This window comes from Capricornis sumatraensis, chromosome 17, assembly GCF_032405125.1.
Source record: "Capricornis sumatraensis isolate serow.1 chromosome 17, serow.2, whole genome shotgun sequence".
In the NCBI taxonomy this organism is placed as follows: Eukaryota; Metazoa; Chordata; class Mammalia; order Artiodactyla; family Bovidae; genus Capricornis; species Capricornis sumatraensis.
This window is the reverse complement of record NC_091085.1, coordinates 60,036,666-60,063,615: the sequence shown is the minus strand read 5'-3', so window position 1 is coordinate 60,063,615 and position 26,950 is coordinate 60,036,666. Positions and strand designations below refer to the sequence as shown.

General features: G+C 52.1%; 1 protein-coding gene across 2 annotated transcripts in view; it reads left to right on the top strand.

The window, feature by feature from the left end:
* MLXIP (MLX interacting protein) overlaps window positions 1–26,727 on the top strand; it is a 54,164-nt gene extending 27,437 nt beyond the window's left edge. The window contains exons 2-17 of one of the 2 annotated variants that reach the window (XM_068989727.1): window positions 14,621–14,727; window positions 15,276–15,361; window positions 16,812–16,901; window positions 17,434–17,475; window positions 17,781–17,952; window positions 18,613–18,702; window positions 19,245–19,336; window positions 20,320–20,986; window positions 21,425–21,546; window positions 21,648–21,828; window positions 23,377–23,504; window positions 23,997–24,098; window positions 24,206–24,333; window positions 24,471–24,594; window positions 25,638–25,767; window positions 26,322–26,727. In XM_068989727.1, the coding sequence (XP_068845828.1) occupies window positions 14,621–14,727; window positions 15,276–15,361; window positions 16,812–16,901; window positions 17,434–17,475; window positions 17,781–17,952; window positions 18,613–18,702; window positions 19,245–19,336; window positions 20,320–20,986; window positions 21,425–21,546; window positions 21,648–21,828; window positions 23,377–23,504; window positions 23,997–24,098; window positions 24,206–24,333; window positions 24,471–24,594; window positions 25,638–25,767; window positions 26,322–26,443 (2,383 nt within the window). In that variant the 3' untranslated portion in view covers window positions 26,444–26,727. Of the gene's footprint in view, window positions 1–14,620; window positions 14,728–15,275; window positions 15,362–16,811; window positions 16,902–17,433; window positions 17,476–17,780; window positions 17,953–18,612; window positions 18,703–19,244; window positions 19,337–20,319; window positions 20,987–21,424; window positions 21,547–21,647; window positions 21,865–23,376; window positions 23,505–23,996; window positions 24,099–24,205; window positions 24,334–24,470; window positions 24,595–25,637; window positions 25,768–26,321 lie in introns of both variants that reach the window. The other variant, XM_068989726.1, reaches the window with a different exon arrangement.
* Window positions 26,728–26,950: the final 223 nt, after the last annotated feature.

Sequence of the window (26,950 nt, the reverse complement as noted above, 5' to 3'; positions counted from 1 at the left end):
AGACCACCTGACCTGCCTCCTGAGAAGTCTGTATCCTCAAGAAGCAACAGTTAGAACTGAACATGACAATGGACTGGTTCCAAATCGGTAAAGGAGTGCGTCAAGGCTGTGTATTGTCACCCTGCTTATTTAACTTACATGCAGAGTACATCATGAGAAACGCTGGGCTGGAAGAAGCCCAAGATGGAATCAAGATTGCCGGGAGAGATATCAATACCTTCAGATATGTAGATAACACCACCTTTATGGCAGAAAGCGAAGAGGAACTAAAGAGCCCCTTGATGAAAGTGAAAGAGGAGGGTGAAGAAGCTGGCTTAAAACTCAACATTCAAAAAACTAAGATCATGGCATCCAGTCCCATCTCTTCATGGCAAATAGATGGGGAAACAATAGAAACAGTGACAGACTTTATTTTCTTGGGCTCCAAAATCACTGCAGATGGTGACTGCAGCCATGAAGTTAAAAGATGCCTGCTCCTTGGAAGAAAAGTTATGACCAACCTAGACAGCATATTCAAAAGCAGAGACATTACTTTGCCAACAAAGGTCCGTCTGGTCAAAGCTATGGTCTTTCCAGTAGTCGTGTATGGATGTGAGAGTTGGACTATAAAGAAAGCAGAGCGCCTAAGAATTGATGCTTTTGAACTGTGGTGTTGGAGAAGACTCTTGAGAGTCCCTTGGACTGTGAGGAGATCCAACCAGTCCATCCTAAAGGAAATCAGTCCTGAATATTCATTGGAAGGACTGATGCTGAAGCTGAAACTCCAATACTTTGGCCACCTGATGCGAAGAGCTGACTCATTGGAAAAGACCCTGATGCTGGGAAAGATTGAAGGCGGGAGGAGAAGAGGATGACAGAGGATGAGATAGCTGGATGGCATCACCAACTCAATGGACATGAGTTTGGGTAGACTCCGGGAGTTGGTGATGGACAGGGAGGCCTGGCATGCTGCAATCCATGGGGTTGCAAAGAGTCAGACTCAACTGAGTGACTGGACTGAACTGAACTGAACTGGGAGGTGGGAAGACCATTTTCCCTCTGGTGGGGGAAGTACTAGTGAGCAAAACAGACGAGTCACTACCCGCCTCGTGGAAAATGCAGTTGGTTGTGAAGACACACCGTCAGTCCACACATACACACACACACACACACACACACACACACAGGCTGTCGCAGGTTATGGTTGGTACAGGGGTAGCCAACAAAGTCATTTACACTGAGAAGTCGTTTACTCCAGGAGGGAGCCAAGGAAGGGGAATAAGGTTCTTGTTTAATCCAGATGTGTAGCTGTGGGGACCTGGACCTGGGTGAATATGTAGCCATTCTCTCTAGCAAGCAGGGCAACCCCTGAAGGAGTCTCACTGGGGGAGAAATGTGAACAGACATGTGTTGTCCTGGTCCGGGTTGTTCTGGCCTCTTGGGTGGGAGGGAGGCAGGCAGGGCGGAGCCCAGAGAGGAAGACTGGGGGACCTTGGCGGGGGCCCTGTGTCAACCCTGCCTCCCCGCTCTCCATCCCCTAGCCTTTGCCCTGCACCACTGAGGGCCCCCTGCACAGCACACATGTGGTCTTCCGCCTGTCTGTCAGCTCCACGAGGCTAGGGACTTGGTGCCGTCTGCTCCTCTGTCCTTGCACCTAGAACCACCCTAAATAACAGATCTGGGTGAGTGGATCAGGATTGGGTCCTGAAGAAAGTGATGTTTCAGCTGGATGAATCTGCCCACAGTAGGAGTGCTGTATCCATCTCTTGCCATCAACCCGTTGCTGGTGTTAAGCACCATTTTACACACGCGTTATGCTGTGATAGGTGCAACATAGAATTAACTACTGGCTCCAGCTTTGGGCCCCAGAAAGGTTAGAACTTGATAGATGTTCCCAGAGCAACTTTAGTTAACTTACTGTAGTGTCACTGTGACCCTAGTCACATTGCCAAAGGTTTGGAGTTTTGAATGCAGTACAGAACAGAGTCCATCTTTTTTTTTCTTAATAGTCAACGTTGCCTTTTAAAAATGTAGCCAATGCTTTTTAAAGCCTATTTATAGGTCTTGGCTACCTGAAGTGTGTCACCTTATCCTTTGAAATACATCAGACAGCTTCAGATTTCTGTGCCTGTTAAGTAGGTTACGTAGCTGGCGGTACCTCAAAGATGGCTAATGATGGTGATAATAACAAATTCTTTTCTTGCCAGCCTTCATAGGAACTCAGAAACATTTGTAAGTATGACCTGTTCCCATGCCATCTCCGCCAGCCAGTTTCTCGTCTCCAGGTGTGTACTCCGGCTGGAGACCTGTGCTGATTTACGTCCTCTGTATGCCAGGTGTCTGCAATGCGGTGGAATTTCTCCATTCTCCACACAAAAATCTTAACCTTGGTGAATACTTGAACCTGCTAATTACCTTTTCCTGTAGGCTAATGAAAGTGCTAGGGAAATACCGTGTTCTTTGAGGGTGGTTAGTTATTCCTGGTACTGAATATAATTGAAACCCCTTACCTGTACCTGTGGGTTGGCCACTTTGATTGGGGTGAGGGTGGCAGTTGCCGGATCAGCGAGGTGGGGCTGTGCTGGAGACAATAAAATGTGAATAGTGCTTGTGTTTGGGTGTGTAACCATGCGACTTTGTTTTGTTTTGCTGGCTTCACCTTCTAAACTTCCTTTTGACGTTAAGTGTTATGGTTAGAAATGAAAGGGACATGTGTGAAGAAAATTAAAGAGGGCAGCTTCAGATTTCTCTTTTTAAATAGGTTAAGTTGTTCAAATAAGTAGAGAAACATACTCCATTCTAAGGTGGAGGTGACCCAGCTGAAATGGTTAGTGCTGTCCACAGTAGTGTATTTGTTAAGGGCAACTCCAATCAAAATGCCAGAATAGTTTTCTTTTGAGATTTGACACCACAACCGTAAAGTTGGAACATGGAGGAATAAACAGGCAAGGATTCAAAAAAAAAAAAATGATGGGGACTAACTCTCCTTAGTAAAGTGTATCACAAACTTCTAATTATTAAATCACTGTAGTACTAAGACAGGTGGACAAGAATCCGTGATAGGAGGCCCCCCCAGAACAGACCTTAGTGTATATTATAATTTAATATATGTTAATGGAAGTGTCATCAACTAGTGAGGGAAGATGAGATAATCAGATAACCAGTCGGAGTTTATTTCGGTGAGCTGTGTAAAGAGCTGCTGTTGCTGCTGCTGCTGCTTAGTTGCTTCAGTCATGTCCGACTCTGTGCGACCCCATAGACGGCAGCCCACCAGGCTCCCCCGTCCCTGGGATTCTCCAAGCAAGAACACTAGAGTGGGTTGCCATTTCCTTCTCCAATGCAGGAAAGTGAAAAGTGAAAGTGAAGCTGCTCAGTCGTGTCTGACTCAGCGACCCCATGAATTGCAGCCTACCAAGCTCCTCTGTCCATGGGATTTTCCAGGCAAGAGTACTGGAGTGGGGTGCAATTGCCTTCTCCGTGTGTAAAGAGCGAAATGAGTTAAATATAAAAATGGAAACCTTTTAAGACATAGGCACAAAACACCGAAAGCACTGGGGCGCTCAGAAGTGGCCCCAGTGTTACGTATGAGAGTGTGGGGTATGATGATGACGGCAGTTTACTCCAGGGGAAAGGTCAGGTAACTGAGTGGACAGGTGGGACCATTGGCTGACGCAGGGTCCCAGGATCTTCATGACACCAGAACAACTTCCAGAGGAGGGAATAACGGTACAAAACGGGAAGCTGTGAAAGACCACACAGATAGGCGTTTCCACCGTCTCGGGGGAGAAAAGCCCTTTTAATTATGACACAAAAGGTGGAAACATAAAAGACAGGACTTTAAATTTCTGATTGTATTAATGAACAATTTCAACTGAAAACAATAACAACCCAAAGCTCATCGTTTATACAAAAGTTAAGTAGAATGAAAAAGCAAAACAAAGCACACTGAAATAGTCGAGGCGAAGAGAGTCAAGAGAGACACACTAACTCTACCGTGTATGCTGCAGACATTTCTGCCAAATTCAGAGCTCTCACACGACAGGAAAGGAACAGAAGACGTGCAGACAGTTACCATGAAAAACCCAGAGACCAGTAAACATGAAAAGATACTAATAAGTGGGAACTAAAAAATTAGTGATCTGAATTTTTTTGTAAGATTAGCAAACAATAATAACTAATATGAGCAAGGGTCTGGGAAGTAGGCAGTGTTCACTGCTATTAAGAGTGTAAATTAGTATAACCCTTGAAAGTCTTTGACTAAAACAAAGTTATAAACGTACACATACCCTCTGATTCAGATTTCCAGTTTCTAGAAATTTATCTCACAGAAACAGTCATGCCATTGCACAGAAATATAAGTAGCAATATGGTCCTCTCAGCACTGTTATAATAGTGAAAAACAGAAGCAGTGTATGTCCATTAATATAAACAAATGCCTACTTATGGAAAAGTGGTTAGGTAGATTGTTTTAAATGTACACAATGGAATATTCTGTAACCAATAAATCTGTACCCAACTATAATAAGATGTTCATGACCTGTAAGTGAAAAATAGACCATAAAACAAGATAATCCCATATATTTAAATATTTTTTCATAGATTTTAATCTGAATGTATGCATATACATAATCAAATAAACATACATGACAAGGACTTCGGGCCAACTGCAAAGTGAGAGAGAACAGTCCACAAGACTTCCCCCACTTCTGACACCAACTGCAAGTTCCCAAACCATCCTCGGGTCCTGTAATTGCTAGAAAGATACACAGAACTCACTGAACGCTGCAAGACTCATGGTTACAGTTTATCACAGGGACAAGACTCAGATTAAATCAGCCAAGGGAAGCCACGGGTAGGACAGGGCCTGAGAGGGTCCTCATGCGGTGCTTCTGTCCGCCCTCCCACTGGACCGCGTTGCCGCCCTCCCACCAATGTGTGACACTGCCGGCCCGGGACGCGCACCTGAGCCTTTGGTCCTCAGAGTTTCTCCTGGGCTGGGTCACTGCCCGTGTGACTGACCTCTAGTCTCCAGCCCCTCCTGAAAACTGCCGATACTTCTTAGTCATCACTTCCTCTGGAGATTGGAACCGATACCCCTGCTCCCTGCTCCACGCCCCCATCCTCATCACATAATGAGATTGTCCTGAGCCCCAGGCAAACTCAGATACAACTGTCAGGCAGGACATTCCAGCGGCCTGGAGGTCACCCCCTACCCCCACGAGCTGAGGGCAAGGGCTAGACTTTTCTTTGGATAAGCTTATTTCTCAGTACACAATGTTATCACCAAAATTTAAACAAGGGTGATTTCTAGGTGGTGGAATTGCAGTTGACTTTGCTCTCATTCTTGGTACTGTTCTGTGTTGTTTGAATTTTCTTTCAGTATGAGTATATAACTTATTTAAAAGTTAAATAAGACTAAAAAAGGCTTGAAAAGAGGTTAAAATGAAAAGTCAGTCTCTGGGAGGTGGGGATGGACAGGCATGCACATGCGCTCAGTCGTGTCCCACTCTTTGCGACCCCATGGTCTGTAGCCGGCCAGGCTCCTCTGTCCATGGGGTTTCCCAGGCAAGAACACTGGAGTGGGTGGCCATTTCCTTCTCCAGGGGATCTTCCCGACCCAGGGACTGAACCTGTGTCTCCTGCGTTGGCAGGCGGATTCTTTACAGCTGTGCCGCTTACTCACAGACATGCTATAAAAAGAAGTAAAGACCCAAACCTAGGGGAAGCATTTGCAGAGAAGTATCACAGAGTGTTACTATCATTAATATTACAGTATTACTGATATACAATAGCAAGAAAAAAACAACTAACATTTCACCACATATTGAAAAGTGAGTTAAGATTTGTCGTCTAGGTAATAACAGTATCCCAAAGCTGGCTTCCTGGTTTTGAGGTCGTGCTCCAGCTGCAGAAGATACCACCACTGGGGAAGGTGGGTGAAGAGTACAGGGGATGCTTTATAGCTTTTTTTTTTTAAACTTTCTGTGAGTCTATGTAATTATTTCAAAATAGTGTTTTTTAAAAGACGAAAGGCACAGATAGCTCATCAAAGAGACACATAGCTAATACACAGATTTTTAAAAGCGTTTTACTAACAGGTGATACAGTTGAAGTCAGGCACCACTTTTTCCTGTTGTTAAGTCCAGTCCCATCCTCAGTCCAGAGGAGTCGGGAACACCCTGGGTTCTGGGTTCAAGTTTATAGCCCTGGCAAATAGACATAAGGTTATGGTTTTAACTGGTGCCCTGCCTAGCATCACTGCTCCTGCCTAAAAGGCCAATTGTGGCTTGAGGCGGATAGGAAACACCAGGCTTTAACACCCAGAAACGCACCTAAGACTGAAGTTCAGTGTTCAGCAACATGCCCCAGACTTGGGCATCACTTACTCCACGCCAGCCGGGTCCTTTCACGCCCCCTGTGGTCCCAGGCTCCCCTAAAGAGGAGGGGACATCGGCATCCATTTACCAAAGGCAGGACTCTGACAGCTCATGCCAGCAGTCCAGAAAGGGAAACCACTCTTTCCTCATTTGCTTGGGAATGGTGTAAGCGTGGTGGCGTCTGTGCCCAGGTGGGTGGCTGGGACACAGAGGGAGCGCTCAGTCAGGCAAGGACACGAGCCACTGTCCTTCACGTTCAGGGCCAGGGGAGTCACTGTTGCGGCCAGCCCGATTTTACCCGTCTCAGCTCCATCCAGGTGCTCTAGGTTTTGATTGTCACGGAAATGATCACTCCTGGCTAAGTACACAAAACAGACAACCACAGTCCTCACAAACGTGCTCATACACGTGAGCAGACACAACACCTAGACGCGGTGGCACACCTGCACACGCAGGTACACTTACACACTCACACACACCATACATACCACGCACACCACACCCATACCTACGTACCACACACTCGTGTGTACACCACACACACACATGTATACACCACACGCATACCCCCCGAGACACACCTGCTCACCACACACCACCATGAAGACACACACACACACACACACACATTCACCTTGTCAGTAGGACAGACCTGGAATGAAGCCCTCAGAAGCCCATATGTCTGCCCTGCTGCCACCGCCCTCTGAGCCTGCTTCGCCAGTAGGACTTTCTTTGAGTGTTCAAAAAAAAAAAAAGATGCCAAGTGCCCCAGGAGGGGGATAAGTTTGGGGTGCAGGAGATAGGACCCACGCCTGGGCGTGGGAGTAGGCCCTGAAAACCTCGCAGGCGCTCCCTGGGCGGTGGCTCTGCTTGGGCAGGTGGCCCAGGGCGGAGGGCCCATGGCTCCAGGGCGATTCCCCTGAACACTGCGCCCTCCGCCTGCCATGCCTCACGCAGGGCCGCTCCCCACGCCTCGGCTCCTCAATGAACCTTTGTCCGTCTGGAGCCTGTTAGTTTTGGCTCCTGGCAGCCTGTGGAACCAGGCCCAGATCCCAGGAAAAGCCAGTGGAGACTGCTCTTTTGAAGAAAAAGAGTCGGAGTCCTGGAAGAGAGGCCTGTCTAGCGTCACTCACTCATTCGCTCATGTAAGAAACTGCTTATTCACCATTATCCTCATATTTGGATCTGGGGCACAAAACCGACTTGTGCACAAGTTTCATATCTGCTCATGTGATGAATTGCCTTCCCTAATTAACTGGAAGCCCTGTAAGGCTTTGGACTGTACCTGGTCTTGTTCCCTTGTTTATTTTGAAGAAAAAAAAAAATATATATATATGTATAAAATACATTCCTATGTTATATTTGAGCAGTAGAAAACAACGGTAAACAGTGAAAACTAACTCGCCGACTGAGGCTCCTGAATTCTTGGTTCAGCTCTCCAAAGGGAATCACTGTTTCCTGTTACCTGTTTTCTTGTGTGTCTTCCCTGAGACTGACTGGTCATTTTATTCCCTGCTTTCCTGTGTGTGTGTCTGTGTGCACGTCTCTCTGTTGAAAATACAAATGGTGGCCATATGGTGTATCTTGGCACCTTTTTTTTTTTCTTTCCCACTTAATACATCTTCCAGATCTTGCTGTTAGTTAGGTACTTAGTGTTAGTCACTCAGTCATGTCTGACTCTGCAACCCCATGGTCTGTAACCCACCAGGCTCCTCTGTCCATGGAATTCTCCAGTTAAGAAGAGTGGAGTTGGTTGCCATTTTCTCCTCCAGGGCATCTTCCCGACCCAAGGATCAAACCTGGGGCTCCTGCGTTGCAGGCAGATTCTTTACTGTCTGAGCCATCAGCACATGTAAATGTATGTTGTTCCCAGCCTTTTCCTCCCACGGACAGGGCTGTAGTTTAAAGTCTTCTATTTATGTCTTTGTGTCCATGTGCAGATGGGTCTGGAGTAGAGTCTCCTCCTAACAGTGGGATGGGAAATTGGGGGGATGCGCATTTGAAATGTTGGTACACAGTTGCCCACTTGCCCTCCAACAAAGGTCACAGTTGTTTTTGCCCTTCATCACATCCCGTCCCTGGTGCCAGTGTAACGATCACTCTCGCTTACCAGAATTCTGAGCTGACTGGGAAATCAAAGTGGAGTCGGTTCACAGCAGCACTGTTCACAGTGGCCAGAACATGACACAACCCAAACGTCCGTCAGCAGACGAAGGAGTAAACAAACTGTGGTCTCTCCATCCAGTGGAATGTGATTCAGCCATGGGAAGGAAGGAAGCACTGACACATGCTGCAGTGTGGGTGAGCCTTGAAACTGCTGCGCAAGGTGAGAGAAGCCAGATAGGCAAGGCCGCATATTTTATCGTTGGGTTTATGTGAAATGTCCAGCAGAAACAAATCCATAGAAACAGAAAGTAGATCATAGTTGCCGGAGGCCAGGGGAGGAAGTAGTAGGGAGTGACTGCTACTGGGTACTTCCTTTTGGGGTGATGAAAACAGCACTGAAACTAAATAGCAGTGAAGGTTGCATGGCGTTATAAACAGGCTTCATGCCAGTGAACTATGCATTTTAAAATGGTCAAAGTGGTAACTTTTATGTTACATATATTATCAGTTCAGTTCAGTTCAGTCGCTCAGTCCTGTCCGACTCTTTGCGACTCCGTGAAGCGCAGCACGCCAGGCCTCCCTGTCCATCACCAACTCCCAGAGTTTACCCAGACTCACGTCCATCGAGTCGGTGATGCCATTCAGCCATGTCATCCTCTGTTGTCCCCTTCTCCTCCTGCCCTCAATCCCTCCCAGCATCAGAGTCTTTTCCAATGAGTCAACTCTTCGCATGAGGTGGCCAAAGTACTGGAGTTTCAGCTTCAGCATCAGTCCTTCCAATGACCACCAGATATTGGCCAAATTATTCCCTGTGTTGTTGATCAAGCTGCGAACGTGACTTGTAAGGGAACCCCAGACTGTCTTTCTAAGCAGCCCCAGGCAGCCGAGAACTAGGAGAGGCCTCCCCCACCCCAGGCTTGCTCTCTAGGCGTGGAATGGGAGGGACAGGGCCCTCAGCAGACAGCTTGTCCCCAAGAGGAAAGAAGGGCTTGTAACCCCCATGCCAGTCCCTTCTACAATCTTTAGCATATCAACTCACCCTCCCTGAGAAGGAGACAGAGCTAGGAATGTGTTTTTGTGTTTTTTTTTTTAATAAAAAATTATTGAAGTACAGTTGACTTACAGTGTTACATTTAATTTCTGCTGTATAGCAGAGCAACTCAGTTACACACACACACACACACACACATATATATGTATTCTTTTTCATATTCTTTTCCGTTATGGTTTATCTCAGAATACTGAATATAGTTCCCTGTGCTGTACGGTGGGATCTTGTTTATCCATCCTGTCTATACTAGTTTGCGTCTGTTAATCCCAGACTCCCAGTCCTGCTCTCCTCCACCCTGCTTCCCCCGTGGCAACCACACATCTGTTCTCTGAGTCTGTTTCTCTTTCATGGGTATGTTCGTTTGTATTGTATTTCAGATTCCACATATAAGTGATACCCTGTGGCATCTGTCTTTCTGACTTAAAACTTCGCTTAGTGTGGTGGTCTCTGTTTGCACCCACGTTGCTGAAAATGACATTTTAACGGCTGAGTAATATTCCATTGTGTGTATGCACGGTGTCTCCTTTCCGTTCATCTCTTGATGGACAACTGGGTTGTCTCTGTGTCTTGGCTCTTATAAATAGCGCTGCTATGAACACTGGCGTGCATGTATCTTTCAAATGATAGTTCTGTCGGTGTATACCCAGGAGTGGGATTGCCCCATCATGCGGCAACTCTATTTTCAGTTTGTTTTTTGAGGAACCTCCATACTGTTTTACATAGTGACTGTGCCAATTTACATTCCCACCAACGGTGTACGCAGGTTCCCTTTTCTCCACATCCTTTCCAGCATTTATTATTTGCAGACTTTTTAATGATGGTCATTCTGACTGGGGTGGGGTGACACCTTATTGTAGTTTTGAGTCGCATTTCTCTGATAATTAATGACGATGAGCATCTTTTCATGTGCCTAGTGGCCATCTGTATGTCTTTTTTTGAGCAATATCTATTTAGATCTTCTGCCCATTTTTTGATTAGGTTGTTTGGGTTGTGTTGTTGTTGTTGTTGTTGTTGTTAAATTGTAGGAGCTGTCTGTATATTTTGGAAGTTACGCCCTTATCAGTTACATCACTTGCAGATGTTTTCTCCCAGTCCTTAAGTTGTCTTTTTGACTTGTTTATGGTTTCCTTTACTGTGCAAAAGCTTGTAAGTTTGATTAGGTCCCATTTATTTATTTTTGCTTTTATCTCTATTGCCTTGGGAGACTGAGCTCAGAAAACATTGGTACGATTTTTGTCAGAGAATGTTCTGCCTCTGTGCTCTTTTAGGAATTTTATGATGTCTTATATTTAAATCTTTAAGCCATTTTTGAATTAATTTTTGTGTGTGGTGTGAGGGAGTGTTATATTTTCATTGATTTATACGCAACTGACTTTCCCAGCACCACTTGCTGAAGAGGCTGTCTTTTCCCCCTTGTGTATTCTTGCCTCCTTTGATGAAGATAAATTGCCCATGGGTGTATGGGTTTATTTCTGGGCTCTGTTCTGTTCCATTGATCCATATGTCTCTTTTTGTGCCAATACCATGCTGTTTTGATTACTGTAGCTTTGAAGTATTATCTGAAGGTCTGGGAGGGTTATGCTTCCTGCTTTGTTCTTATTCCTCAAGGTTGCTTTGGCAGAACTGGGTCCTTTATGGTTCCATTTACATTTTTAAGATGATTCCAGTTCTGTGAAAAATGTCATGGGTATTTTGATAGGTATTGCTTTAAGTCTGTAGATTACTTTGGGTAATATAGGCCTGGGAACATTTTGCCAGTGGGATTCCAGGAAGTGTGAGGAATGGTGAAAAAGTAATACCTTACAAGCAAATATAGTTGCATGACCAAATGAATGGACTCCACCACTGTCTGGGCCCCACAGCAGTAGACCTTGGAGCCCGTGCCTGCTTTCTTTTGCCGAGAATGCTCTGACCAGGAGTTCAGAGCTCATCTTCCCTGGAACCAGCAGAACCCCAAATCCCCACCTCAGTTTCATCCTTACCCGTTCTTAATGCCAGCTCCTGTCTGTGCAAGGCTTGCATTTTAATTTTCATTCCAAAGCAGTCTCTTGCCAGACTGCCAGAGAATTCAGTTTGCCGTTCCACTCAGCAGCAGTTTCGAGAGAGAGTTTGTTGTGCTGTAGACTTCCTGCCCTGTGTCATGAATCTGTCTTCTAAGAAGGACGGCCGTGGTAGGGGGTGTGTGAAGACTTTTCTTTATGGAGATGTTTAGCTTTCATTTAGTCATTCCATATTTAATCACACCTCCCACATGCCAGGCATTGTGCTCGGATGAGTCAGACCCAGACCCTGGCCTTCCCGGAGTCAGATTGGGAGAGTAAGGGCTGAATCCAGGGTCCCTGTTCTAACCAGGAAGCCCTGGTGTTGGTGTGGGGGGTGATGTTTAAGAAGGCAGGGTTGGGAGGTAAGGCCAGAGGAGGTCTTTTGTTTATTGAGGGCGAAGCCAGTAGTCTTGGAAATATTTTTTTCTTTTTTACATTTTAAAATTTTAGTTGTTTGCGCCAGGTATTAGTCATGGCACATGGGATCTTTGATCTTCACTGTGGGCATGTGGGATCTAGTTCCCTGACCAGGGATCGAACCTGGCCCCCTGTATTGGGGGAACAAAGTCTTAGCCGCTGGACTACCAGAGAAGACCTCAGAAATTTTAATAATGTGTTTCTGGTTACACTTTAAAGAAGGAATATGGCAGAACCTTGAGTTAGGCGAAGAAGCATCCCAGCCAACCGTGTCTGGAAGCCAAGTTAAGCTGGGATGGGGTTGGGGGGAGCAGAAGTCTGACCGTAGGTGCTTTCTGGGAATCCTGCTCTAGGGATCCCTGCCAAGGAGCTGCCCGTTAGAACTCCTTAGAGCAGCTTCTCTTGTACGTCCCATGGGAAACTAGACTTGGGGTGCCTCCACAGAAAGGGTCCCCGTCCTTGTCTGTGGGTGTCTGCGTGGGGAATGTCTCCTGTCCTCATCGAAGGTTAACAGTGACACCACATCAAAGGCGGGAGCAGCCCTTCTGGTAAGGAGACATTTAGATGTGTGTCCCGCGTTTTTCTAGCGCTTTGTGTGCAGTCAGGTTGCCGTGTGTGGGCGAGTGTCCCGTCAGCCATCGCCTCTGCTGGCACCCTCTCCACCTCTCAGGGCGGTTTAGGTTTTAGTTTTGGTTTCAGACTGGCTTGTTCGTGGCAGCTGAGCGCCGCCTGTCGGCTGTTGCGGTATTACAGAAGCCTGGGGTGATGGGTGGTAGCTGTTGGACATAAGGAGTGAACATCCCCATGGTCGGAAGAGGCAGGCATCCCGCACTTTAGGGGGAAGAAGATGAGAACCCGAAAGTTACTTTATCAGAGCGGGTTTCTAGCCTCCAGGGTCTGGCCTCTCTCTGACTCTTCCCACCCGTTTCATGGTAAGTAATTGAAGATGTCCGTGTCATCTGACTTCTCTAAGGCACTCTCATCATCCACTACGTCTTACATAACAAAGCAGAAGTAAGGGTGGGTTTATATTTAAGCCCGCTGGTTAGTTTTGTGGGTTTTTAAAAAAATATTCTTTAGGGGTTACCTCTGCTGTGTGTCTTAAGAATGTGGCTGCATGTGTGTACATTTAATCCTTCTTAAAACACTCTGGAGGCAATGGTATTATTGTGATTTTACCCAGGAAACTGGCATGTCAGAGGAGTTACGTGGCTATAATAGTTCACTTCTAGTATGCAGTTGCAGCACAGAGACTCAGAAACACCAGGCTGCTGGCTGTGAATGTGGGTGACAGCTGAAGTCGAAGTGCCTTTGGACTGGGGGAGCAGGGGCAGAAAGGCATGTGACTGGCTTAAAGCCCCTGACCCTTTGAGCTGAGGCTGCTGCTGTCTGTCTGACCCTCCAGTTCTCAGAGGACTTGCTGTGATGTTTTCTCTGTGGGGGTCTCAGCCTTCTCTCCTACAGTCCACAGCCTGGCCCGGTGCTGGGTTGGAGGATGGGGCATGAGATTTGCCAAGAGCTTCTGATGAAGAAACCAGGTGCTCAGGTTTGGGGAGCGTTTATTACTTAGGCGCTCTCTTTGAAGACCCCAGCTGTTGTGACTGCTGGCACATCTCTGCTTGTCACATGGCCTCTCTGAGTGGCTTTGGAGAACGGGGCAGGGCTGTGGCCTGCAGTGATGTAGAACTCACAAAACTCCCTTTGGTATGGACCAGAAAGAAGGCCTTGCCCATCTCAGCCATCTGGAGAGGGGAAGCCCTATGCCAGCGGCTCAGAGGTGGCTTCTGGCACAGCCCGTGGAAAACTAAACCATCTGAGCAGTCTGTACCTCCAGGGAGCGTCCCTTGCCTGCCACCAGCTTTGTTGGCAAAGGCCCTTTAACTCAGTCAGTGAAGGCTTATTGCGCGAGGCCCTGCGCTGTGCCGAGTTCGGTGCTGGGTGGTTAGGGTGGGGATACTAGAAGGGCCCTCCCCTGAGAAGCTGTAGTCTGGCGGCCGGAGGTGTGGAGACACATTGCTGTACGGGGAGTGGATAAGTGTGTCCTTGAGGTGTGAACAGCGCTCAGAGATCCTGAAGAGGCTGGCAGCAGCCTGGGAGAGGCCAGTGCCGGCTCGGAGGAGATGGTATTTGAGCATCACTTGGAAGGATGAGCAGCTGGCCAGGAGCGGAGGGAGCTCCGTGAAGAATGGGGACCGCCAGTGCAGGGGCCTGGAGGCAGGAGAGGGCCCTGCGGGTTCTAGGGCCAGTGGGGCATCTGTGTGCCTGGGTTGTCAGTGCCTCCTGGGGACTGGTGGTCGAGACCAGGTTCAGGGAGCCTGGCTTTTCCTTCAGTGGCCAGATTTCTTTTCTCCTCCCCCCAACTTTGTTGAAATAAAATTGATGTGTAACATTAAGTTTAAGGTGTACAGCATGGTGATTTGATACACGTATAAGGCAAAATCCACAGACTTTTCGCTTTTAATTATGGGAAAATGTGAAGATATGCAAAAGTCGACTAAATGGGATAGTAAAAGCGACTGTGTATCCTATTGAGCCTAGCCTGTGGCTTGTATGGATTAATCCAGAATTTTGAGGCCTGGAGTGATGGGGTGGCACATTTCATTGTCAGAGAAACCACTGAGTGTCCCCATCCTCATTTTACCTTTCAGTGGGAAGTTGGTGTCTCCGAAGTGGAAGAATTTCAAGGGCCTGAAGCTCCAGTGGAGAGACAAGATCCGGCTCAACAACGCCATCTGGCGGGCCTGGTACATGCAGTGTAAGTGCTGCGTGGCTGGACCCACGACCCTGCAGGTTCTGCCCCTGAGAGGCCTGTGCTCCTTGGGGCCTGGAGCCGGGCCTTGGAACCCTGTGTGTCAAACAGAAGTCTCTCTCAGGCAATCTGCGGAGATAGGAGAACCAAGCCAAATCCAAGTGTCTACAGGAGGCTCAGTGTTGCAAGGCAGAGGGGAAGGGATGGGCGTACAGCTGAGAGGTGACATTCGGAACAGTCCCCGTTTTCAGCGGGCCTGAGAAGGTGCAGGCCTGGGCCATGGCCTGTGTCCGGCTGGCCTGGGTGCTGGGAGGTCTGGTGATTCCTGCAGGAGACCAGCGCGCCAGGGCTTAGGCTGGTGTTTCCTCTTGATCGGGCATACTTCCCTTTCTCTCTCCCGCATCACCGAGAGAGTCTTTTCCTTTGACCTGGACCCTTTATTTCCTCAAATCTCATTTTCCAAGAGAAGGAGAACACTTCAGGATCCCCCGAGGGGCGGGGTGTAGACAGTGGGGCTGGTCTCCTTAGTGAGTGTCTCACCCCTCCCTGCCCAGACTTGGAGAAGCGCAAGAACCCTGTGTGCCACTTTGTCACTCCGCTGGACGGCTCTGTGGAAGTGGACGAGCACCGCCGGCCAGAGGTACTTGGCAGATGATGGGCCCTCACTCGGGAGAAGGCTGGATCCCCACAGAGGAAGGCAGCGGGGCAGAGCACTCAGGGTGCTGCGTCCTGGTGGCTGTTACACCATGAGATGCGACGGCCATGTGGGGGCACGTGGCCCCTGATACCCCGCAGAGGCTCCCCCTTCTCAGGCCAGGCTGATCCAAGGACTTGGGGCTTCCTCCAAACAAGACTTACCCTCTGCTTTCCTTTAATCTCGGTGCTTCTCTGGAGGTCAGCTGGGGAGGCGGTGGGGGGACAAGGCAGAGATCTTTAAGCACTGAAGAATGACCTCCAGATCTTTACATAAACTGAGAGGGAAAGATGGTGAAGACATAGTAAATGAAAAGAAGCAAGTTGCCCAACAGTGTTTTAGTATCTTCAGGTTAATTTTTTGAAGCGTGTATCTGTGTGATTATACATGTGTAGGAAATGTGTCAAAGGATATACAGAACCCTGACTTGTGGGATTATGTGAGGAGGGAAGACTCCACTTCCACTTTCTACTCTTCTGTATTGCTTTAGTGTCATCCAAGCTTGTCTTACTGTTACGACGAAAAGGGGAGACCTTGGAAAGTAACCTAACACAAGACAGCTTGGAGCCAAGGGACACGATCTGGTATCAGACCGTAGTAAAGCATCTCATCGCTTTTTAGGTCTGGTAGATGGACAGAGAGGCCTGGCATGCTGCGATTCATGGGGTCGCAAAGAGTCGGACACGACTGAGCAACTGAACTGAACTGAATAGTATTGTATTATTCACTGTGGAGATTCTTCACTGTCTAAGACACGTAGTGAAGTACTTTAGGTGAAATTATATGACATTTATGATAGGATGTCTGGGACTTGCTTTAATATTCTGCAGCCATCAAAAGAAACAAATGTGAAAGTGAGGTGGTCTCTCTGAGGCTGTCATGATTCCTGGTCACCAGAATTCAGAGATAACTATGAAAGGGGCTGCATGGTGGGGAGGTTGAGCTGGACCTTGGAGGTCACTTTCTGCTGGAACCTTCTGTGACTGGCTGTTTGTTTTCACCCTTTGGAAATGTGGCGGAGCCTCAGGGCATTTGAGAGCCAGCCCAAGTCTCTGGCAATTCCTCCAGCTCCGGGATCTCTGTGCTTCTCCCCTGCCTAGCACTTTATCTGAGCCTTACTCCAGTCCAACCTCTGGACCCTGGGCCCCCAAAGTCCCCTAGGTTATCTTGGGGGGGTACGATAACATAGTGGAAGCTCACCTTCACTCAGAGGCTGAGCATGGTCCAGAAGAGGCCAACACACTCTGTAGATGAAGCCGCAGGCAACCAGCTGGAGACTCAGAGCTGGATTGCCCAGGCCTGACGTCTGGAGCCAGACACTTGTTTGCTAGCAGGGTGAGCTCTGTGAATAAAACCCAATACTGCCTGATCCCTCTGCTCCACGTCTCTCCCACAGGCCATCACCACGGAAGGAAAGTACTGGAAAAGCCGCATAGAGATCGTGATCCGGGAGTATCACAAGTGGAGAACCTACTTCAAGAAAAGGGTATCTGGAGACTTCCCTGGTGGTCCAGTGGCTAAGACTCAGTGCTCCCCAGGCAGGGGACCCGGGTTCGATCCTTGCAGAGAACTATATAGATCCTACATCCCACAACTGAGACTCGGTGCAGCCAAATACATTTGAAAAGGACTTCCAGCCCATATTTACTCAGTACACTGACCCCTGAGGCTCTGGCTCAGAGCTGTCCACCCACTGCCCACCGCCCCCCACCATTGCCCCTGCAGCCCCTCGTTCTAGCCTAGCCCAAGTGGTGACCTGCTTTGGTTGTGTGACCTTGTTCTCAGTCTGTCCAGCTTGGAGCTGGGGCCGTTTATTCCACAAACGCTGGTCAGGAATCTCTGAGCCCAGCCTCAGCCTGGGGATGGCAGTGGGAGGATCCTTCTCGCCACCTTCCTCCCAGAGAGAGAAGGCCTAGATGCTTCTGAAAGTGATCTTCTTCCGGGGAGGAGAGGGTGAGGGCCTTGTCCCCTCTCTGGGCCTTGGGGGACCACCTTGTCCCTCTCCCCTTTCTCTGCAGCTCCAGCAGCACAAGGATGAGGACCTTTCCAGCCTGGCCCAGGTGAGCAAGTGTGGGGCCCACGAGGACCCTCATGGGACCTGCCCCTTCACAAGAAACAGCGGTGACGTGGCTGGCCCAGCACCGCAGTAGAAGGTGGTGGGGACATGGACTCTCCCTGGGGCCAGAGGAGGGACATAAAGGAAAGAAGCCAGTTCTCTGCAGGTCCCCGTCCCCTGGCCTCGTCTCTTACCTGGCATCCCTTGCTGCTCTGAGAAACTGGGCCACGTGTCTCCCCAGTGTGACTTGACTGAGAACTCACGAGTCACTGGTGCCCGTTTGGCTTTTCCTTCCCCCATTGGTGGTAGGACGATGACATGCTTTACTGGCACAAGCACCGGGACGGCTGGAAGACGCCAGTCCCCATGGAGGAGGACACGCTGCTGGACACGGACATGCTCATGTCGGAGTTCAGCGACACCCTCTTCTCCACACTCTCCTCCCACCCGCCCGTGGCCTGGCCCAACCCCCGTGAAATAGGTAACCCACCCCCAGACTCTTGACTGAAAAGGGTGCCGTCTCCACCCCAGGAGGAGTCCCCAGGGCAGGCTCTGCTTTGGGGCCATCCCTGAGCCTCTGTCACTTGTTTGGGGGGAGCGCTGAGGAGAAGGCGTGGCTGTCCTCCTTGCTGTATGGGGTCCCCATTGGGCCCATGGTGCTGCTGCCAGGGAACAGTGGGGAGTTTGGTCTGAATGAGCTTCACATTTCTGATCCTGTCCCCTCACCTGAGGACATGGGCCTGGGGCCAGTGACAGGGCTGAGACTCACTCTCGAGAAAATCGTTTGCACTCGTCATTTGGCCTCTCACCTGGGAGCTTGCAGCCATCCAGTTAACCCTCCAGGAGGAGCCCATGGACTGAAGTCAGCACCGAGCGGTCTCTGCAGAGCTGTTCACAGCAGAGCGTCTGCTCCCAGATGCTGTTTACCTTTCCCCTGCAAACTCACTTTCTTCCCCACCCTCTGAGGGTGGAGAATGCCCATGAGCCCCCCGGAGAAATCCTAGCCAGTGACCTACCTTCCTCCTGTTCCCAGGAGAATGCAAGTAGGGCCCGGAAGATCCAACCTGGGCCCCTGATACATTCCCACAGCATGGACTGAGAAGGCCAAACAATTCCTCTGTCTCCTTTTTCATTCTGACAGCACACCTGGGAAACGCAGACATGATTCAACCTGGGCTGATTCCTTTGCAGCCCAACCTGGACTTCATGGACACCTTTGAGCCCTTCCAGGGTGAGGACTTGGGGCAGAGAAAGAGCTTGCGTCTCCCTTTGCCCAGGACAGAGTGGATCAGGCTTCCCTTTTATAGAGGGGAACTGTTAGAATGGGCCAGGGAGCGGTCTTAGAATTCGTCCAAAGGTTGCTTTGTTTTGGGTAGTAGCTGCAAGGCCTACAGTGTTTCTCACCCTGTGGGTCCTAGAGCCCCAGGTTCGGCCTTGACTGCAAGCAGTTCTCCCTCTAGGCAGCAGGGGGCGCTGGCAACACAGCTGCTGCCTTGCGGTTCCCTGCAGTTAGAAATGATCCTCGAGCTCCCGCCATCATTAAACGCAGGTGCCACCAAGGCCTGGTGGTGTTTCAGAGCCCACCCTGGTTGCCAGCATGTACAGCTCCAATCAGAGGGCCTGTTTCAGCAGAGTTACCTCAGTGGGGGTGGAGGGGTGACCTCTGCCATGGCATTCCTCTGGGTAAGGTGAGGTTCAGTGCCCATTTGTTTGGATCTTAATTCAGTGAAATGATAGACACAGAGCTCACAGGCCCCCGATGTTGTCTTTCAGACCTTTTCTCTTCCAGCCGCTCCATTTTTGGCTCCATGCTGCCTGCACCCGCCTCAACACCTGCCCCAGATCCCAACAGCCCACCCGCTCAGGTAGAGAGAACTTGGCGAAAGGGAAAGGGCACCGGGCTTCCAGTCATCAGACCTCTGCAGCGAAGTGTGCTGGACTCAAATATAATGTGTAGAGAAGTTATTCTAGCCCTCCTAGAGAGCATCCATAGGTGTCCACAAGGTGGGAGACGCTCTCAGTAAATGTATGCTCCCCACTAAGGCCCCAGATAACCTGTGTGTGGCGAGCTTTGTCTTGACCAGTTAAGAAAGGACCAGTGAAATTATCTTTCAATTAAAAATAAATAAAATTTTTTTAAAAAAGAAAGGACCAGTGAGATAGCAAAGAAAAATATGGTTGCTAAGAAGTTCCTTGTATTTCTTTTCCTTTTTGCTATGCACTCAGCACAAGTTGGCTACCAGGAGCTGGGGCCGCTGAGCTGAAGGAGGCACGGCTCGTTGCCCTTAAGAGGCTCTCAGTTAGTATCTAGTTAGTGTGCCATGGCCCCTGCTTCTTCCATCTGGCTCGGGGAAGAGCTTATTCTATAGTGACCGAGACCAGAACAATTGATTCCTTATAGCGTTTCCCTTTTAGGAAGACCTGACCTTCTTAGAAGTTGATACGAAACAGTGTCCTGGGGGAGCCTCCTGAGCAGCTGTGAGCCAGGCTGCCCCTGCTCTGTAACAGAAGATAGCAGGGACTTTGGGGGGACCCCTCCGGACTCCAGAAACAGGATATCCCCAGGCTGTGAGCCAAGTGTATGCAGACAGTCACTGTGTCTGAGCCCTGTGTTATCACAAGTCCCCAAAGGAAACAAGACCCCTGCCGGCACCTGGGAAGACCCAGCTCCATCTCCCCCAGATTAGGAGTCCCGGGCCTGGGAGATGTTGCCTCTGTCTCTTCTGCCCGGGGCTGTGTCCCAGACACACGGTGTACGTGTTGGGCTCCGTGGCGTGTAGCGCTGGAGAGTGGTGGCGAGCTGTGTGACCTTAGCATTCGTTGCTCACTTCTTCTCTTCCTTCCTCAGGAGAGCATCCTGCCAACCACCGGTCTCCCTACCGCTCTCCCCACTGCAAGCCTCCCCGACAGCTTCATCGCGCCCCCCGCAGCCTCTGCCCTGGACCCCACGAGTGGGCAGGGCTGTGAACACCCGCCCCAGCCTGGGGACCCCTTCATCCAGCCCGCAGACCTGGGTCCCTCAGCACCGCCCCTGAGCAGCCCCCAGCCTTTCCTGCCCGTGTTTACCATGCCTTTGCTCTCGCCCAGCCCCGCCCCGCCCCCTCCTTCCCCCGTCTTGCCATTAGGCCCCCCTCCCGCCACTGCCCTGAACCCCTCAACTCCCTCCGCCTTCCTGCAGCCCCAGAAGTTTGCCGAAGTTGGCAAGTCGCCCTCCGTCATCACCCACACGGCCTCCGCCACCCTCACCCATGACGCTTCTGCCACCACCTTCAGCCAGAGCCAGGGCCTCATTATCACCACGCGCTATCCACCCCCCTCCGGGTCCCCCTATAGCCTGGCGCTGTCTCCTGTCACCCGGCCACCAACCGTCGGGCCTCCCCAACCCCGTATGACTTTTGTGCATCCCAAGCCCGTCTCCTTGCCTGGGGGGAGGCACAAGCAGCCCCCCAAAATAGTGCCTGCTCCCAAACCAGAGCCAGTGTCCGTGGTGTTGAAGAACGCTTGCCTCACCCCAGGTGAGTTAGGTGGGGGGAAGGCAAGTGTGACCCCCCCCCAGGACATTTCCTGTCCCCAAGGCTGGCAAACTTGTGACACACACACGTCGTGATCTTGGAAGCAGAAGGGTTGTGAAAGATGATGTGTGTAGATCGAGTCTGTTTTCTATTCTGTGGTGTTCTTCCAGTCTCAACCCAGTGTGGAAAAAAACGTGGCCCTGGTCATCTCTTGCCTGGGTCTGTAATCTGTCCCCACCAAGGAGAAGTTGCAAAAATCTAGCATGGTCTCTCCTTGCCCTACAGTGAGGGGGCGATGTCTCAGTGGCAGCAGAGAGCTCGTGTGCTGCTCCTGAGGCCCCCCCCAAGCCCCCATGCAGCCTGGCTGCCCCAGGTTCATTACCCGTGTCAGGAGCAGGTGCACAGCTGGGCCTCCGCCCTCACCTCCCCTTGTTCTGGCAGCTGCCTTCCCAGGCCAGCCACAGGCAGTGATCATGACATCGGGCCCTCTGAAGAGAGAAGGGATGCTGGCTTCCACCGTGTCTCAGTCCAGCGTGGTCCTCACGCCTGCTGCCCTCACCAGGGTGAGTGGCTGGGACAGGCCTTGAACATCTTATGACCTCGGGTGGCCCTCACCTGGCCTAGCTGTGCTCAGGGGTGGCCTCCCTCCTCTGTGTCCCATTAGGCTCCTGGAGTCACAGAGTTCCCCAGCAGCATCCTGGTGACGGACCTTGGCCCCGGCCCGGGTAGCCAGCATGCCCCCGTGTCCCAGCTCTTTCCTCCCAGCATGGTGCCCGACTCCCTGGTGAAGGGTGAGCAGGGCCCCCTGCACGGGGGCATTGCCCAGGTCCCTGCCGTGGGCGCCAGTGACTCAGCTCTCCGCTTGGACCGCTTGGGACCACGTGAGTGGAGTAGGGGCCCCGCTCCTGGGCCGGGGAGGCTGCTAAGGGTACCCGGGTGGAGCCTGGGCTGCCAGGCCGGGCGGTGAGGGATCTGAAGCTGCTAGTGGCCTAGGCTAAGCGCAGGATCAATGAGAGAGAGCCGCCGGCACCTTGTGGTGCCGGCAGCTCTTGTGCGCATGGGGACACCGCTCAGCCTCCTTCAGAAGGGCTTTGCACTGATGGGGTCATCCCTGTTGGTCCGGGGGTCGAGACTGTGCTGCCACTGCAGAGAGTGCAGGTTTGATCCCTGGTTGGAGAACTAAGATCCCACATGCCATGCCAAAAAAGATTTTTAAAAATAAAAAAGACCTGGCTCTGAGCTGCCAGTCCTGATCCACAAAAGGGACTGAGCGGTCCTCGTTGGCAGTTTTCAGAAACCGCAAACCTGTGATTGCTGTGGCTGTGGGCACCCCCAGCCTGTCTGGGTTGGGCTGGTTGTCCCTGGCCTGTGTGCCGGCAGCATACCTCAGGAGCCCCCTTCCTTCCTCCCCGGCTTGGACTTCGCTTGGTGAGACGGCCGGGGTAGGACTGATGTTGCCCAGTGAGGTCTGAGAGGTCTGGGAAATGATGTTCCCAAGACTCTGCTGCTGGTGGGGGTGGGCGGGGGGCATTGGGGAGGGGTGGAGCCAGATGCCACCTCGGGGAGGGAGACCAGAGTGTCTTCCTGTCTTAGAGAAGACCAGGGTGGCGGCTCCCAGAGCCCTCTACAGAAGCATCTTTCTGAAGTGGAGAGAACGTGGTGAGCAGGGAGCTAGCTCTCTGCTTACAGGAGTCAGACAGGGACTCGTCCGAGGACAGGTTTTAAAGAATGAGGACCCTTGTCTGGGAAAATACAGACACGGACTGGCTATGGGTTGGGCCCTGAAACGCCATGTGGGGGCTCAGGAAAACATCGCCTTGTCCACTGAGGTGGATCCCCAGAGGTCAGAGCCGTGCTGGAGGCTTGAGAGCAGGGTAGGGAGGAGAGCAGTGTCAAGAGGACAGAGCCTCAGGCATCCGCGCGTCTGTGCTGTGAGCAGGGCTGGGAGGGGTTTCCCGGGGGGAGCTCCTGAGCCGGGGCCACAGGCTTCCTCCACCGAGTTATTTGTGGGTACAAGAGCTCATTTGTTTTCCTAATTAAAAGATTTCTGGGGTGGGTAAAATTTAAAGCAGTATAAGAAAACACACACGTAGAGTTCAAAGAACAGAGTTTAAGTACTTGCCACCCAGGGTGAGCACCAGAGCCTTGCAGACACAGAGGGGCCCCTGGTGCCCTGGGAGGTGGGCTTCTCTCCTCTCCCAGACTTGTGACCGCTGCACCCGGCAGGCCTAGCCAGGACCGCCTCGCTGCACCCGCCCCGAGATGCTTTCAAGGATTTGCCTAGTTTTTGCTCTGGGCTACCCTGGGAGGTTGAGAGTGTGTTTCCCTTTGTGGTTGAGTCCCCAGGTGGCTGGCACAGCCTGGTCTCTAAGGGGAATCTCTGCTCTTCCCAGGTCTTGACTGCCCGAACTCAGGACAGGCCTCTCCATGCGCGTCCGAGCAGAGCCCTAGTCCTCAGTCCCCCCAGAACAACTGCTCAGGGAAATTGCCTGCAGACCCCAAAAACGTGGCTGTTTTAAAGGTACCTCTTGGGTCTTGATTCCCTCGGAAGGCTGGGAAGCAGGGAGAAGCATATCCAGGGGCCGTGGGGACAGCTACGTCCCTACTGGAGACATGCTGGGAAGGCCCATGGACCTGACAGGTGTCCCACACCTGAAATGGGGACATTCACTGCTTTGCCTTTGAGCATGTTGGCTCCTCCCCGCCCCACCTGCCCCCAGCCCTGTGGTGACAGTGGCCCCAAGCTCTGTGGAGCAGGGGTGGCAGCTGTCACAACCGGGTCTGAGGTGTGGGGGTGGCCGGGAAGGGCCGGATCTGCAGCGCCAGGCCCTCGCTGTGGTCTGTTCTGTAGGGATGGTTCTCTAGCCCCATCTTGTCCCCTCTTGTCTCCTCCTGGAGCCTCTGAGCTCCCTGTCACCCCCTCCTTCCACATCCCTCTCTATAGAGAATCTGAGCAGCGGGTGGGGATGGGGAGGGGACCCTGTGGCGCAGTGATGGGCCGGTTCCCCAGCAGAACCGGCAGATGAAGCACATCTCAGCCGAGCAGAAGAGGCGCTTCAACATCAAGATGGGCTTCGACACCCTGAACAGCTTAATCTCCAACAACACCAAGCTAGTGAGTGGCTGTGGGGGTCGGGGAGAGGGCGGGCAGGACGGGGACCGACAGGCCCGGCACATGGGGGCGCCTGGTGTGCTGCACGCCCTGACCCGGCCCCCTCGCAGACCAGCCACGCCATCACGCTGCAGAAGACCGTGGAGTACATCACGAAGCTGCAGCAGGAGCGCAGTCAGATGCAGGAGGAGGCCCGGCGGCTGCGAGAGGAGATCGAGGAGCTCAACGCCACCATCCTGTGAGGCTGGGGGGAGGCGGGGGCTGGTAGAGGCAGCTTCTGTCCTCCGCCACCTCCTCTCCTCCCCTCGCTCTCTTGGGCCTGCCTGCTGGACCCCCACCCCCGCCAAGCTCCCCTGACTCCTGCTGTCGTTTCAGCTCCTGCCAGCAGCTGCTCCCTGCCACGGGCGTCCCCGTCACCCGGCGCCAGTTTGATCACATGCGAGACATGTTTGACGAATATGTGAAAAGCCGGACTCTGCAGAATTGGAAGTTCTGGATTGTATCTTTGAGTTTTTTCTGCTCGTTCCCCCCACATGCCCACAACCCGTGACCTGAAACAGCAGACACTGACCCTTCGGTTCCTTTAGAAAGAGGCTCTCTAAATGGTTGTCATTGAGTTTGTCAAGACAGGTAATGCTAGTTTCTGTCTCAAGAGAGACGGGGGCCTGGCCAGACCTGCAGTGTTGGAGGGGGCTGTCCTTGGTGAGTTACTGGCTGAGGGCTTCCCGGGGACACGGAACAGGCCTGCTCTGCACTGCCGAGTCCTTGAGAAGGGAAGAGGAGGCTGGAGCTGCTGGTGGGAGCCAGGAGGTGGGATCTGCTCTGGCACGTCCCGGCATCAGCTCTGTCCTGCCACCTGAAACTGGGGCTCACAGAGCGACTGTGTGACAGAGCCTGGATTTGAAGCTGGTTCCCTCCGGGCTGTTCTCTGGGTTTGTACCGCATGCCTTTGACAGCTGTTAACGAGGCAGGGATGCCTGAGTGCTGGGCTCTGTCCCTGGGGCCCAGGCCTCCCAGCACTTGGCCTTCCAGATGACAGCAGGACCCTTACAGGGGACGGCTCTGGCCCTGTCAGTCTCCACCCAGCCTCCGCTGTGCTCGAGTGCACACACAGTGGGCACACATGCAGGGTCGGCCACCGCACCCCCGCCCATGGGACTGACAGGCTGAGGAGGGGTTCACAGGGAGGAAGGCTGCGAGGGTGGGGGAATCCACGTGTGCGCTCCTGGGCGGGTTCTACAGGAAGAGATGACCGACACCAGCTCCAGCCCCCCTTTGCTCTGGTCCCTGAGTGGAGCTGGGACAAGTCGGAACCTCTGTGGTCAGTGGCAGGTTCCTCGGCATCAGGCTGAGAGCGGGGACCGAGGTCACAGTCTGAGCACAGGAATGGTTAGGGCCATCTCTCCCCACCCCTCCATCCCCCTCCCCAGCTGTGCACAACACCTTGCCAGTCTCGAGGGGTGTCGGTCACGGGCACGCCTGTGACTGGACTCCACGCTCTCTGTGCTTGCTTATGGTTTCTTTAACCTGAGCACCGTGCAGTTCAGCGTCATCATCAAGCCGCTGTTCGAGTCTTTCAAGGGCGTGGTGTCCACCAGCAGCCTGGACGAGCTGCACCGGACGGCGCTGTCCTGGCTGGACGAGCACTGCTCCCTGCCCATCCTCAGGCCAAGTAAGTGGGGGCTGCATGGGGGTGTTAGCCATGGAAGCGGCTGCAGAAAACCCCGGCTCCACCGTAGTTGGTCTGCATGCACCTGGGGCAGGAGGGTGAGGCCCTGCAGGGTGAGGGGGTGCCTCCCAGCGCCTCGCCTCGGCCTTCTACCGTCTCCGTGTGTCCGGCTGATGATCGGATCCAGCTTGTGTTTTTTGAGCACCTACTCTTCCCCTGGCCTTGTATCAGTTTGTTTTCAGATACACTTTCATGTTCAGTTCTTCTAATAAGGATCAAAGCTGTGTATTCAGGTCACAGGGACAAGCAGGAATGGCTTAGGGTGTTCTCCACTCTCCTGCAGGGTGGCAGATAGGATTGGGCATCATCTTAAAGGCAGAGGTGTGTGTCCAGACCTCAGCAGAGAGGCTCCCCTGGGGTTCATGCCTCTCCTGCTTTGGGGGGCCCCGAAGGATCGCCCCTTGGGGTGTACACATGTAACTGCATGTTCTGTCTCTCGGGGGCTCGGAGCTAGTTCCCCCAGGTCGCATCTGCAGGCTCCCCCTTCTGTCTTGCAGCTGTGCTGAACACCCTCCGGCACCTGAGCACTACCACGTCCATCCTGACAGACCCTTCCCAGCTCCCCGAGCAGGCAGCAGAGGCTGTCACCAGAATCAGCCAGAGAGCCGGGGAGTCCTAGCAGCGATTAGTGGACACGTGGCTGCATGGGATGCCGAGGAGACCCTTCCCCGCCCGCGGAGAGGAGGCCGCACCCCTCACCTCTCCCGCTTCAGGGCCTCCTAGCCTCCTCCTGTGGCCCCAGCCGCTCCGAATGCTGCGCTCAGGTCTGAAGCAGGTTTGGGTCCTGCCAACAGCAATAGCCCAGCTCTGGGAACCCCTTGCTGTGAACTCTGACTCAGCGACCTCAGTCACCGACCTCCCCTCACCTCAGAGAAGCCCAGATGAAGGGAAACGAGGGGACGCCGCCCCTCCCTGTCCTGTCCTGCTGGGGGGATGTCGGGGGGATGGGGGGAGGGGGCGTGGCACCAGTGCAGGGAGCCAACGGGCAGGAGGAGGCCTCACCCACTCCCCCAAGTTAGGACGCGTGAGGGTCCTTCCCAGCTGCTGTCGGACGCACCCTCCTGTCGCGTCTCTGGCACCCCTGGGCTGTTGGAAGGCCTCCTTCCTCCCCTGACTCTGACCTAAT